The sequence below is a fragment of the Theropithecus gelada genome, chromosome 15 (assembly GCF_003255815.1).
Source record: "Theropithecus gelada isolate Dixy chromosome 15, Tgel_1.0, whole genome shotgun sequence".
NCBI classification, from domain to species: Eukaryota; Metazoa; Chordata; class Mammalia; order Primates; family Cercopithecidae; genus Theropithecus; species Theropithecus gelada.
Window position 1 is genome coordinate 48,847,997 of NC_037683.1, and position 14,476 is coordinate 48,862,472.

The window sequence follows — 14,476 nt, forward strand, 5'->3', positions numbered from 1 at the left end:
CCCTTTCAGATACTGGCAACCATTTGTGGGATGCTCTGAGAAGGCCTCTGTGATTTAGCCTTGCCCTTTTCAGCCCATGACCTGCCACATCCTACCCCAGACCCTTGTCACCTAGGAGCTTATATTGCTCCTTATATTGCTCCCTGAGGGCACTAGGCTTGCTCTCACTTCCATGCCTTTGCCTGTGTCATCCTGGCTGCCCAAAATGCTCTGGCAGATACCTGTTCATCCTCAACTGGACTCTGCCTAGGCTTGCTCCGGCAGAGTTTACAAACTCTGTGCTTCTTCCCCTGTGTCTCCAACCTCATCTTCCTCCTCTCACCTCCATCCTGGTCCTGAAGGCCCTATGTTTGAGGCATTCACCCTGTACGTTCTGTGGGGTAGACGCCTCCAGCGTCTGGCACATGATAGTCAACACCACAAACTGCAGAACCAGTTGTAAAAGGACATGGAGTAGGAATGTGAGTTTTAACCAGGGTCATGCTGGGCTGGGTTCTGGCATGATGCTGGGTTGTGGGCTGAGTGAGAACAGCAAGGATGATGGTGGATGGAGCAACAGTCTTGCAGCCAGGGCTATCAGGCCAAGTGTATGGCAGCTCTGTGATAATGACTTTCCCCTTACTCTTTGCAGATTAGTTTTTAGAGGCATGTCTATATCTCGCCCAAATGCTGTGGTCGGGAGGTGTCGCATGATCCGCCACTCAAGAGACAAGAAAAATGAACCCAATCCTCAGAGGTGCGTTCTGTGTTTATTCATATTCCTTCCCCCTTTAGGATGAGGTAGGCTGCAGGTCTGAGGCTCTGCAGAGGGCTCTGGGCCTAGAGGGAAATTGAGGTGGTCAGGTTACAGTGGAGAGGGAGGAGGAAGTACGTGTAATGGTTTCTTCTTAAGATTTTTGTTTTAAGACAATCTCCTTGTGCTCTTTTCCTTGTAGGTTTGACCGAATTGCACACACAAAGGAGACAATGCTCTCTGACGGTTTGAACTCACTCACCTACCAGGTGCTGGACGTACAGAGATACCCATTGTATACCCAAATCACAGTGGACATCGGGACACCGAGCTAGCGTTTCAGTACACGGATAAGAGACCTGAAATTAGCCAGGGACCTCTGCTGTGTGTCTCTGCCAATCTGCTGGGCTGGTCCCTCTCATTTTTACCAGTCTGAGTGACAGGTCCCCTTCGCTCATCATTCAGATGGCTTTCCAGATGACCAGGACGAGTGGGAAATTTTGCCCCCAACTGGGCTTGGCTTGTGACTTCTTAGCTCTGCAAGATGTTTGTGCCTTTGGGGGTTTCTTGGTGTGTTCGCAGTGTCACCCCAGAGTCAGAACTGTACACATCCCAAAATTTGGTGGCCGTGGAATACATTCCCGGTGATAGAACTGCTAAATTGTTGTGAAATAGGTTAGAATTTTTCTTTAAATTATGATTCTTATTACTTCGTGAAAATTTGGAGAGTGCTGCTAAAATTGGATTGGTGTGATATTTTTGGTAGTTGTAATTTAACAGAAAAACACAAAATTTCAACCATTCTTAATGTTACGTCCTCCCCTCACCCACTTCTTTCAGTGGTATGCAACTATTACAATCACTGTGCATATGTCTTTTCTTAGCAAAAGGATTTTAAAACTTGAGCCTTGGACCTTTTGTCCTACTAATGTGTGGATTCCAAGGCAACTCTAGCATCAGAGCAAAAGCCTTGGGTGTTCTCACATTCAGTGACCGATCTCCAGATTGTCTGATTTCTGAATGTAAAGTTTTTTTGTTCTTTTTTTTTTTTAATAGCAGTTTGTAGTATTTTAAAGAAAGAACAGATCGAGTTCTAATTATGATCTAGCTTGATTTTGTGTTGATCCAAATTTGCATAGCTGTTTAATGTTAAGTCATGACATTTATTTTTCTTGGCATGCTATGTAAACTTGAATTTCCTATGTATTTTTATTGTAGTGTTTTAAATATGGGGAGGGGATTGAGCATTTTTTAGGGAAAAATAAATAAATATATGCTGTAGTGGCCACAGATAGGCCTATGATTTAGCTGGCAGGCCAGGTCTTCTCAAGAGCAAAATCACCCTCTGGCCCCTTGGCAGGCAAGGCCTCCCGGTCAGCATTATCCCGCCAGAGCTCGGGGCGGATACCTGGGAGACAGGAGCCTCTGCCCCTACTGTGCAGCTCCCTACTTCCCCAACCCTCCCCAGGTGGGCAGGGCAGAGGGAGCCTCAGCCTCCTTAGACTGACCCCTCAGGCCCCTAGGCTGGGGGGTTGTAAATAACAGCAGTCAGGTTGTTTACCAGCCCTTTGTACTCCCCAGGCAGAGGGAGCCTCTGTTCTGGTGGGGGCCACCTCCCTCAGAGGCTCTGCTAGCCACACTCTCTGGCCCACCCTATGTTACCAGTTCTCCTTCCTCCTTCCTCTTTTCCCCTGCCTTTCTCATTCCTTCCTTCCTCTCCCTTTTTTGTTCCTTTGCCTCTTGCCTGTCCCCTAAAACTTGACTGTGGCACTCAGGGTCAAACAGACTATCCATTCCCCAGCATGAATGTGCCTTTTAATTAGTGATCTAGAAAGAAGTTCAGCCGAACCCACACCCTGATGCCCTCCCAAGAACTTCGGTGCCTAAAGCCTCCTGTTCCACCTCAGGTTTTCAGCAGGTGCTCCCACCCCAGTTGAGGCTCCCACCCACAGGGCTGTCTGTCACAAACCCACCTCTGCTGGGAGCTATTGAGCCACCTGGGATGAGATGGCACAAGGCACTTCCTACCACTGAGTGCCTTTGCCAGGTCCAGCCTGGGCTCAGTTCCCAAGATTCAGCTGCCTAATCCCAGGGTTGAGCCTTGTGCTCGTGGCAGACCCCAAACCACTGCCCTCCTGGGTACCAGCCCTCAGTGTGGAGGCTGTGCTGGTGCCTGGCCCCAGTCTTATCTGTGCCTTTACTGCTTTGAGCATCTCAGATGCTAACTTGGTTCTTTTTCCAGAAGCCTTTGTATCGGTTAAAAATTATTTTCCATTGCAGAAGCAGTTGGACTATGCAAAAAGTGTTTCTCTGTCAGTTCCCCACTCTATACCAAGGATGTTATTAAAACTAGAAATGACTGCACTGAGAGGGAGTTTTGGGAAATACAAAGAATGAAGGCCTCTCTTTCTGCCCACAGATCCTGACTTTTCCAAAGTGCCTTAAAAGAAAGCAAACAAATGCCCTGAGTGGTAACTTCTGTGTTACTTTACTCTTAAAACCAAATCTACCTTTTCTTCTTCTTTTTTTTTTTGTTACCTTCTCATTTATGTCAAGTAGTCAAGTATGTGGTTCGTTCTCAGAACCAAGGGAAATACTGCTCCCCCCATTTGCTGACATAGTGCTCTCATGGGCCCACATGGGCCCAAGGCACAGCCAGGGCCCAGTGAGGCCTAGACGTTTGCCTGGTCTGTGAGATGCCGCGGGTCCTGTTTCCTTACTGGGGATTCCAGGGCTGGGGGTTCAGGGAGCATTTCCTTCTCCTGGGAGTTATGATCATGAAGTTGTCGTGTACTGCGCCCTTCTCTGTTTCTGTGCATGCTATTGCTGGTGACCCTGTGTGAACTGGCCTTTGGGAAAGATCAGAGAGGGCAGAGGTGGCACAGGAGGGTAAAGGAGATGCTGTGCTGGCCCTCAGCCCGGACAGGGTCTCTGCTGACTGCCAGGCTGGGGGCAGGGGCTCCGCATAGCCAGGATGGTGGCTTTCATGTCCCAGAAACCTGTTGTGCTGTGTATTTTGATTTCCTGTGTATGCAAATGTGTGTATTTACCATTGTGAAGGGGGCTGTGTCTGACCTTGGTGTTCAAAACAGAACTGTATTTTTGCCTTTAAAATTCAATAATATAACGTGAATAAATGACCCTATCTTTGTAACTGCAGGTGGTTTCTCTTTGCCAGGTGTAAGGGGTGTCATGGCTGTGGGATGGGGTGGAGTCAGGGTCTTTCCCCGGCCTGTGACCCACACAAATACACATGCCTCCCTGGAATCAGACATTTCCCCATCTGAACTTCATTCTCTGATCTGTAAAATGGGAATAATAACACATAGGAACTTTTTTGAGGCTTAAAAGTGATGATATTTCTAAAACAATGACTGATGCCTCACAAGTACTCACTACATGTAGCTAGTGCCATTTCAAAGTAGAATTTTTTTCCCCTAGCAGTTCTCAGGCCACATTCTGCTATTTTCAGCAGATACCAGGATCGTTCAGATGTAGATCTCAGGGCCATTTGCACCAGGTGCTCACAGTGTAACTTGAAGGGAATTATCCAAAATGAAGTTTGTTGTCAGTCTCAGGAAATGTAACCAGAAGCTTTAAAGGGTCTTAGTTGTTACCCAGGTGCTTGAGATAGTAAATGCCCCAGATGCCTCCTCCTTGGTGGCCCTGGGTCAGGCTGGTTGGATCGAATCAGCACTCCTGAAGAAGGGGGCCACAGGAAACCAGTGTGCAGGAGAGCCACCCCTGCCCTCCAGGGTGAGGGAGCTGCAGGCCCTGCCAGGACAAAGCTGTGAATGTGGGGCATCAGCTGGGAAACAGGAGCAGGAAGGGCAGCCTCTTCTAGCCACTCCAGGGCCATCTGGCTGTCTCCATCTATTCATGTCAAACAACAAAAAAACTTTTTTTTTTCCTTCTCACACACCACCACTCACAACACTTCACTTCTGCCCCCAGATATGTGGGGATTTCTCCTCACCAACAGGCAGTTTTCCAGTGGACGCTAGCTGGGTGTCCTACAATTTAACTCAATTCTGATACTGTCTGCCTGGAGATAGCGTCAGATCCCACAGGTTGGCTCAGTTTCACAAGACTGCCTCCACTGCAGATGCCAGTCACAAGTAGTTGGTTGTGACCTACACTTTTAAAAAATGTTTTTTGGATACAGGGCCTTGCTGTGTCACCCAGCCTAGCTTCAAACTCTTGGGCTCACGCGATCCTCCCGCCATAACTTACCAAGTAGAAGTAGTTGGGCTGCAGGCTTATACCACTCACTCAGCTATAGTTGTGACCCATACTTCTGACAAACCAGCTATAAATTGGGGTTCCCATGAGCCTCTTCTTGGGTTTAATTTGCTAGGACAGCTTAATTAGAACTTAGTGTTTAATTAAAACTCAGTGTAACACTTAACATTTACTGGACTTATTATAAGTGACATTAGAAAGGATACCGATGAAGAACCGGATGGAGAGATGCATAGGGCAAGGCATGGGGGAAGGGGAGAGAAGCTTCCATGCCCTCTCCAGGGGCTCCACCCTCCAGACACCTCCACGTGTTCAGCTATCTGGAAGCTCATTTGACCCTGTCCTTCTGGTTTTTATGGAAGCTTTGTCACATAGGCCTGATAGATTACATCATCGGCCATTGTCTGTCAGCTCAACCTTCAGCCCCTCTCCCCTTCCTGAAGGATGGGAGTGGGACTGAAAGTGCCAAGCTTCTCATCATGGCTTGGTCTTTCTGGTGACCAGTCCCCATCCAGGAGCTCACAGAGAATCATTTCATTAGAACAAAAGACGTTCCTGTCACCCGGGACATTCCAAGGGATTAGAAGCTCCATCAGGAACCAGGGTCAAACACCAAATATTAGAACCAAAGATTCTCCTAGCACCCCTATTGCTCAGGAAATTATGAGTTTTAGGGGCTCTGTATCAGGAACCCAGGGCAGAGGCCAAATATATATATTTTATTATATCACAGTGCCACACAGGACTTTGCAAGCTATAAGGTCTGAGTGAAGTGGAGCACACCAGTCAAAGGGTGAACTTAACCTTTCACTGTGTGCTCTGCTTCACCAAGACACATATCCACACAGACACATGCCTCCACCCGGACGCATGCATCCACACACACGCATCCACCCAGATGCACGCATCAACCCAGATGCATCCACCCAGACGCACGCCTCCACACAGACACACGCATCCACACAGACACACGCATCCACCCAGATGCACACCTCCACACAGACACACGCATCCACCCAGACGCATGCATCCACCCAGATGCACACCTCCACACACACGCATCCACCCAGACGCACGCATTCACACACACGCATCCATCCAGATGCACGCATCCACCCAGATGCACGCATCCACACAGATGCACACCTCCACGCAGATGCATGCATCCACACACACGCATCCACCCAGATGCATGCATCCACACACACACATCCTCCCAGATGCACACCTCCAGACAGACACACACATCCACCCAGACACATGCATCCACCTAGACTCACACCTCCACCCAGACACATGCATCCACCTAGACTCACACCTCCACCCAGACGCATGCATCCACCTAGACGCACACCTCAACCCAGACGCACGCATCCACCCAGACACACGCATCCACCCAGACGCACACCTCCACACACACACGCATCCACCCAGACACACACATCCACCCAGATGCACACATCCACACACGCATCCACACACACACCTCCACACAGACTCACGCATCCACACACACACATCCACACAGACACACGCATCCACCCAGACACACGCATCCACCCAGACGCACACCTCCACACACACACGCATCCACCCAGATGCATGCCTCCACCCGGACGCATGCCTCCACACATGCCTGCACACTAACATGCATAACACATCTGACATGTGCCTATGAGAGGTCAGAATACCTGGATTGGATTCAAGTCCTGCCACTGCCTCTTATTCTGTGACCGTGAGCAAATGACTTGGCCTCTCTGTGCTTCAGTTTCTCACAAAATGCCTTTCAGATTTTTTTTTTTTTTAAGAGACAGAGTTTCAGTATGTTGAACAGGCTGGTCTCAAACTCCCGGTCTCAAGCAACCCTCATCCTTCAGTCTCCCGAAGTGCTGGGATTGCAGGTGTGAGCCACTGCACCTGGCCCCTAGTTTTTCTATTATTTGTTTGTTTTTTAGAGACAGGGGTCTCACTATGTTGCCCAGGCTGGATTCAAACTCCTGGGCTTAAGCAATCCTGCCTCAGTGTCTTGTTCTGTGTAATGGGAGTTATAACAGAACCTATTTCATAGCGCTGTTATGAAGATTAAATGAGTTAATACCATACTTATAAGCACTTAGAACATGCCTGGCTCATAATAAGCATGACAAGTGTTATGCTTGTTTAATTGTTTAAAATGCATGTGGGCACATGTGTTGACATACACATGCAGACTGCCATGTACATATTGCACAGATATACATATGCACACACTCAGGTGCTGGGGATCTTCCCTTTTCCTCTTTTAGGGCACATGTCGAACTTTGCTATGTGGCAGCTGGGTGAGTAAACCTCAGGGCGAGTGACTGTTCCTATTCTGGAGACACCCAGGACTTCACCAACAGTGTTTCCCCCACCCTTCCATGCCCCACCTGAGTGAAGGTGTTTAGGATGGCAGCCTTGGAGAGGAAGAGAGGTGGAACCCCCTCCCCATGGGCTCTAAGGGACCAGGGAGGGAGGTAGGAGAAAGGGGGCCAAGGACAAGCTCCTGGGCTCAGCCATTTCCTCGAGACATGCTTTGTTTCCAGTCTCACACAGGGCCCAGAAGAACCAAGTCTGAGCCAAGCAGAGCCCCGTAATCATGAGAGTCATCACCAGATCCCCCACATACCACCTCTTTTCCATGGGAGAATGTGGCCCAGGTGCCAAATCACTGGCCTACAGCTGTTCTTTGGAGGCAGAGCCAAGGGGCCCAAGGAGGCGGCTGCCTCTGGGGGTGAAAGAGTGGCACCTCCCTGGGCGAGACATGTTTGCTGCTCTCGACCGAGGCCAGCAGCGTGGGGGTGGTGGGGGGAGAGGGGAGGGGATGAGGATGATCACATTGACCACATTCTGAGTGTTACCAAGTTTCTGCCACATATCCAGGCTCCTTGTTTCTTCCAGGAGGTGGGATTTCAGACATTCCTAGGGGCTGGTTTCTTCTTAAAGCTGAAACTTCTTACCATGTCAGAAAGGAAATGAGGTTTGTCTGGCTGAGCCGGTCGTGGCAGGCAAGCCTCATTTCTGTCTTTGGCAGTGTCCCCGGGCAGAGAACGTGGTTACTCCCTTTGTCTGGGCTTCAGGACCTGTACCCAGGGTGTGAGGCAGAGGAACCCCGGGTGCAGAGGAGGCTGTTAGGAGTGATAGGGTCAATAGACCAGAAACCAGAGGAACGTGGCACCCCAAGGACATTTGCCCTGCAGCGAGATGTGTGCCAGGGTCACCAAGAGTGGAGACAGGGCACAATGATGTCACGGTGTATTTGGGGAGAATGAGTGCCAGGTCACCAGGCAGGGAGTAGAGACAGGGCACAATGATGTCACGGTGTATCTGGGGAGATTGAGTGCCAGGTCACCAGGCAGGGAGCTAGGAGGAAGCCATACAATGACCATTACGTCTGGCTGTCTCTGACTCCCCACTTGCTGTGTGACTCTGGACAAGTTGGTTCCCCTCTCTGTGTCTCTGTTTGCTCTTTTGTTTTATGACTTGCTCTCAGAATCCACCCTTGGTCTCCCCATAGTTCTGCCCTTCCTCCAGTAGGAAATGCCCTGCGGTTGACTTTTCCTCTTGCCCTGAGACTAACCTTCTCTGTCTTCTTGAGGGAAGTCCATTTATTTCTGGGTCATCATTTGTAAAAACAGCAGAATCACCCCTTCCTGCTCTCCCCTCTCCCTTGCTCCCTCCCAGGGCTTCCTGGAGCATCACGGCATAAGCTGTTCAAGTTCTACCTGGTGAGGGAGGGCTGGCATGGCGTTGGAGACATCTCCCTCTTCTGCCCAATGCCATCCACGCTCCATTGCTGTCCCTCAGAAGTGCTTCTTTGTCTCCATCCTCCCTCTCACCTGCTCTTCCCTAACCTTCCAAAACTCAGGCTTCCTGATCATCCCCTACCAAGCTCAGCAGGGTCAAGAGTACCCAGGGGCCTGAGGGAGAAGCACAGGGATGCGAATGGGGTGGCTGTGCCTCTGCTCAGCTCCCAGGAGTAAGAGATAGGGTTAAGAGGAGCATAGAAGCCACCTCCCTACCCAGGCTCCTTTCAGCTGGGCCATCTGTCCTTTGACAAAGGGATCTAGGATTTCCTGACCTTAAGAAGGCTCCCAGTGGAAATGCAAATAAAAACCACAAAGAGGTACACAGATTTGGATGGTTATTATTTTAAAAACCAGAAACACAAAATAAGTGTTGGCAGAGATATGCAGAAATTGGAATGTTAGCCATTGTTGATTCAGGGTGAAAGAAAAAAAGAAGAAATTGGAATACTTGTGCACTGCTGGTAGGAATGTCAAATGGTGCAACCCCTGTGGAAAATGGTATGGAAATTCCTCCAAAAATTAAACATGGAATTACCATAGAATCCAACAAGTCCATTTTTATCGATATATCCAAAAGAAATAAAAACAGGAACCTGAACAGATACTATTCAGCACTATGATTCATAGTAGACAAAAGAAAACAACCCACGAGTCCTTTGATGGATGAATAAACAAAAGGTGGTATATACAAACAGTGGAATATCAGTCAGCCTTAAAAGGGGAGGAAATTCTGACATGTACTACAACTCAGATGAACCTTGAAGATATTATGCTAACTGAAATAAGTCAGTCACAAAAGGACAAATATCATATGATTGCACTTAGACGAGTTAGCTAAAATAGTCAAATTCACAGAGATAGAAGGCAGAATGGTGGTTGTCAGGGGCAGGGGGATGGAGGGGAAATGGGGAGTTATTGTTTAATAGAGTTTTAGTTGAGGAAGATGAAAACGTTCTGGAAATGGGTGGTGGTAGTGCAACAATATGAATGTACTTAATGCCACAGAACTTTACATTGGCACTCTGCCCCCAATGACTGGCTTTTCAGTTGCTACCTGTTCCCATTTAAAAATGGTTAAAATGAGCCAGCATGGTGGCTCATGTCTGTATGTAATCCTAGCACTTTGGGAGGCTGAGGTAGGCGGATCACCTGAGGTTGGGAGTTCGAGATCAGCCTGATCAACATGGAGTAACCCTGTCTCTACTAAAAATACAAAATTAGCCAGGCATGGTGGTGCATGCCTGTAATCCCAGCTACTCGGGAGGCTGAGGCAGGAGAATCGCTTGAACCTGGAAGGCGGAGGTTGTGGTTAGCCAAGATTGGGCCATTTGAAAAAAAAAAAAAATGTTTAAAACGTAGAGGCTGGGCACAGTAACTCACGCCAGTAATCCCAGCACTTTGGGAGGCCAAGGTGGGCAGATCACATGAGGTCAGGAGTTTGAGACCAGCCTGGCCAACATGGTGAAACCCCGTCTCTACTAAAAATACAAAAATTAGCTGGGTGTGGTGGCCCATGCCTTTAATCCCAGGCACTTGGGAGGCTGAGGCAGGAGAATTGCTTGAACCCAAGAGGTGGAAGTTGCAGTTCATTTACTTAGCACGCCACTGCACTCCAGCCTGGGCAACAGAGTGAGACTGTCCAAAAAAAAAAAAAAAGTAAAATGACACATTTTATGTTATGCGTTTTTTCCCACAGTATGAGAAAATAAGAAGGCTCCCTGGGATGAAGGCTTCGCCTTGTCTCTTCCTCTCTGGAGGTGGCAGAGCATGGTGGTTAGTCCTGGCATCCTCCTGGAGATTTGAGCATGAGACATGCTGGCCACGTGAGCTGTGCCACCTGAGGAGGATTGGCCAGTCCTAGGGACTCAGCCTGGTTGCTGAATCCGGCTGGGGACCCTGCCCCAGTGACTGGCTTTTCAGCAGCTACCTGCTCTCAAAACAAATGCTGTCCTCCCCTAAGGAGTCCAGGCTGTGGCAAAGCTATGACATAGGTACCACTGTCCTTTTGCCAGGTGGGGCTTAGGTGCAGAAGTTGAAGCCTGGACTCAGTCAAGATCTCAGGACTGAGAGCAAGGAGCCCCTTACTCCCAGGGTGCCCACTTGGTTCCCACTGACTGTTGGTGGAAACTAGGGGCTGAGCTGGAGGCTTTTTTTTTTTTTTTTTTTTTTTGAGACGGAGTCTAGCTCTGTCGCCCAGGCTGGAGTGCAGTGGCCAGATCTCAGCTCACTGCAAGCTCCGCCTCCCGGGTTTACGCCATTCTCCTGCCTCAGCCTCCCGAGTAGCTGGGACTACAGGCGCCTGCCACCTCGCCCGGCTAGTTTTTTGTATTTTTTAGTAGAGACGAGGTTTCACCGTGTTCACCAGGATGGTCTCGATCTGCTGACCTTGTGATCCGCCCGTCTTGGCCTCCCAAAGTGCTGGGATTACAGGCTTGAGCCACCGCGCCCGGCCGAGCTGGAGGCTTTTTAGAGGAAGAAGTGAGAAGCTGGGGGCTGGATTATCCCTGGGGATGAAAATGGAGTCAGCTAGATAGGTTATGTCTAGAGGGAGAGGAGGGTCCCCTGGTGTCAGGAAGCAAAGCCTGAGCTCCGTGTTAGACCCTGGATTGGAGGGTGGGCAGGACACTCAGGCGAGACACTGGCAAGGACTTGGTACTGGCGAGGATACTACCACACCCATTCTGGGAGTGGACTATAGAGAAATAAATCTTAAAAGTGGACCTATATTTTGACCTCACAAGTCAGCTTCTAGGAATTCATCCTAATCCTAAGAAAACAAAGTAACACCCCAAGATGTATGTGCGTCAATGTTTGCCCTGCTGCTGTTTGAAGCCCTGGAAAATGAGAAGCCCCCATCAACAGGGGACTGTGCTAAGTAAAACGAAGTACATCCAAACAATCAAGTACTATGCAACCACTGAGAATGATGAAGTGGATCTATATTTATCGATTGGAAAGAGGCCTAAGGAAACAAAGGAAACTACAGAATGGTCTTTCCATATGAGGCAGGGAAATGTATGAATAATTTAGTGCAGAAATTACTCTGTAATTGTTTGTGGGAGCAGATATATGAGCAAAAATTGACGATGATTTTCCTTCTCTACAGAGCCTGGGGCCAGGCCCCTGTTCTGAGGATCCTCGCCCCACCCTGGGCTGAGGCCTTTGTTCAGAGTGTTGGCCCTGTTAAGAGGGCATGCTGGGTTGTCCTCGGGGAGGAGTTGCATTCCCCACAAGTCCCCCAGCCTTGGAAGGGTGATGCAGGGTTCCTCCCCTGGGGGAATGGTGGAGGCCTGAACCCTGTTCACAGGTGATGGGATATGGCATGGCTGTAGGAAGGTCTGAGAAGGCAGAACAGGAGCTCAATACAGGCTGGGGGAGCTTCTGGCAATTCTCTCAGGTTTAGAAAAATAGTTACAACATTTCTTGCCACTCTTTTGTGAGCGCAATTGAACTGTCATGACTCAAGACACTAAAGAATAGAAGGAATGGGGTAGGAGAGGAACACTGTCCTGGCTCCGGAGGGGCGAGATTCTCCTCTGGTGCCTAATCAGAGCCCTCTGGGGAGCCCAGGAGGACATGAGGGGGACCCCTTTTCTAGTAGATCTTTGACTCCAGAATCTAGGAGCCCTGTTGCAGAGGGAGGCCCTGACATCTGGATTTTGACACAGACCTGAGCCTGGAGCTGTTGGAAACTCATTTCCGGGACAGATGTGGAATGCTGGACAATCAAACGTCGCCGGGGCCTTTGGAGCGCTCCCTGTGTCCTGTTGCAGTGGCTGCAGTGACTTTGGTCTCCCCTAATGACAGAAGCACAGGAGAAAGCCCAGCTCTTAGTTCCCACTTTCCTCCAAGATGGGCCTGTGGGGCAGGGAGGGCACAGGGGGACTCGTGAACCCCTCACCCGTGTTCACCCTCCATGAGCACACTTGGTGCTTTCCCATATACCGTGTGTTGCTCCTTACAATAATCCTAGCATGGGAAACTCAGGCTCAGGGAGCTCACATGAGTTGCACAAGGTCACACAGAATTTGGGTCTGACATGGACCTTCTGAGTCCCAGGCCAGGGCTCTGGCCACTGGACCATGACCCAGTTCCTCATCCACACAGTGTGGAAGCAGGGGGATGGAGGCTGTGAGGTGCCTTGCCCCAGCCATGGAAGTTGTGGCCTCAGCAGCTGAGAGAAGTACAGCCAGGATCCAGGGTTGGAGCCAAGAGCACCTTTGGGATGAGATTGTTTGTGTTTTGTTTTGTTTTCCCTTTACTGTTTTAGAGGACTTAGGAGCCTAGTAAACTTGACAACGGCAGTTCCGTATACCAGAGGCATCAGTATCAGCACCGTCTGGGAGATGTACAGGAATGGTTAACACTCAAATAATCCATGAGGATGCAAGGAGGCCTGAGGCGTGGGGAAGAGGGAGGGAGACTCCTGGGGGCTGGGGATACAAGTGGACCTGAAGACATGGGGCTTTTTGCCTCTGAAGCATCACTCTGGGCGGCAACAACCAGTTCCCGCTTCATGGACAACACAGCTTCCTAATCCTCCTGGACCTGCCCTGCCTGGGCCAACACCTGGTGCTCAGGAGGGCTCAGCACAGTGTCTGTCTCAAGACTGTGGGGACCCAGAAGGCCAGGTGGAGACCTAGGATTCCCCAATAAGGCCTAGATGCCTGCTTAGTTCTCCCTTTCTCTTCTGGGCACCTTTCCTCCCCAACTGTACACCGTCTTCCCAAAGGAGGGCAATTGCCACACTGTTCCAAGACCCCCTGTAAGTTCTCAGTCAAAGGCATTTTCCTAAGCGAAGCCAGGGGCTGTGGTTTGTTTTGATGACAAGCTGAATCAGGAGTGCTAAAAAGCAGGCTGCTGGGTTTAACTTCATCAGCTCCAAGCCTCAATGATTTGTGTTCCATGTGGTTTGCTCTGGATAGATGCTGACCTAGTGACAATGAGACTATGGAACAGGGAGAGAAGAATTGCATGCTGAGGACAGGATAAATCTCCCCCATGAACAATTTGTCTATTGAGCAAGACATCTCAGATGTCAGCTTGGGCCATTCCTACCAGCTTGAAATGCTCTGTGTCTGACTCAGACGCTGTGTGTGTCTCAAGGGCGCTGGGCTTGGTGGCCTCTGTGAGTCTGGCTGGCAGATCTTGGCCCTGCTGGCTCCCAGGGTCTATGGGCACTCTTCCTGTCTTGGGTCTACCCTATCATGCAGGTTCACTGCCCACAACCTCCAGGAGACTGTTCCAAGGGTTTTATTTGTGGGAGACAAGGCCTGCCAGGCCTTTCCCTGGCCTCTCTCCAATTCTGAGGTCAGTACACATCCTAGCATACTGCTGGAAATGCCTCAATTTGGGGGAGTACAATTAGTTGAGGGAACTGAGGAAGTGCTGTACTGGGAATCTAGGGTTGAATCCTGGATGACCAAGGTCAGAATGTCAAAGGCGTTTGAACCACAGCGACTCCATCTTGAACTGGGGCTGGGTGAAATAAGGCTGAAACCTGCTGGGCTGCATTCCCAGGAGGTTAGGCATTCTTAGTCACAGGATGAGACTGAAGGTTGGCATAGGATACAGGTCACAGGCCAGGCGCAGTGGCTCACACCTGTAATCCCAGAACTTTGGGAGGCCAAGGCAGGCGGATCACCAGAGATCAGGAGTTTGTGACCAGTCTGGC

At 49.8% G+C, this 14,476-nt stretch overlaps 1 protein-coding gene across 3 annotated transcripts in view; it reads left to right on the forward strand.

Annotated features, from left to right (window-relative positions):
• B4GALT1 (beta-1,4-galactosyltransferase 1) overlaps window positions 1-10,893 on the forward strand; it is a 64,918-nt gene extending 54,025 nt beyond the window's left edge. For 2 of the 3 annotated variants that reach the window (XM_025359248.1, XM_025359247.1), the window contains 2 exons: window positions 632-736; window positions 936-3,887. In XM_025359248.1, coding sequence (XP_025215033.1) covers window positions 632-736; window positions 936-1,068 — 238 coding nt within the window. In that variant the 3' untranslated portion in view covers window positions 1,069-3,887. Of the gene's footprint in view, window positions 1-631; window positions 737-935; window positions 3,888-10,498 lie in introns of those variants that run through there. The other variant, XM_025359246.1, reaches the window with a different exon arrangement.
• The last annotated feature ends 3,583 nt before the right edge of the window (window positions 10,894-14,476 follow it).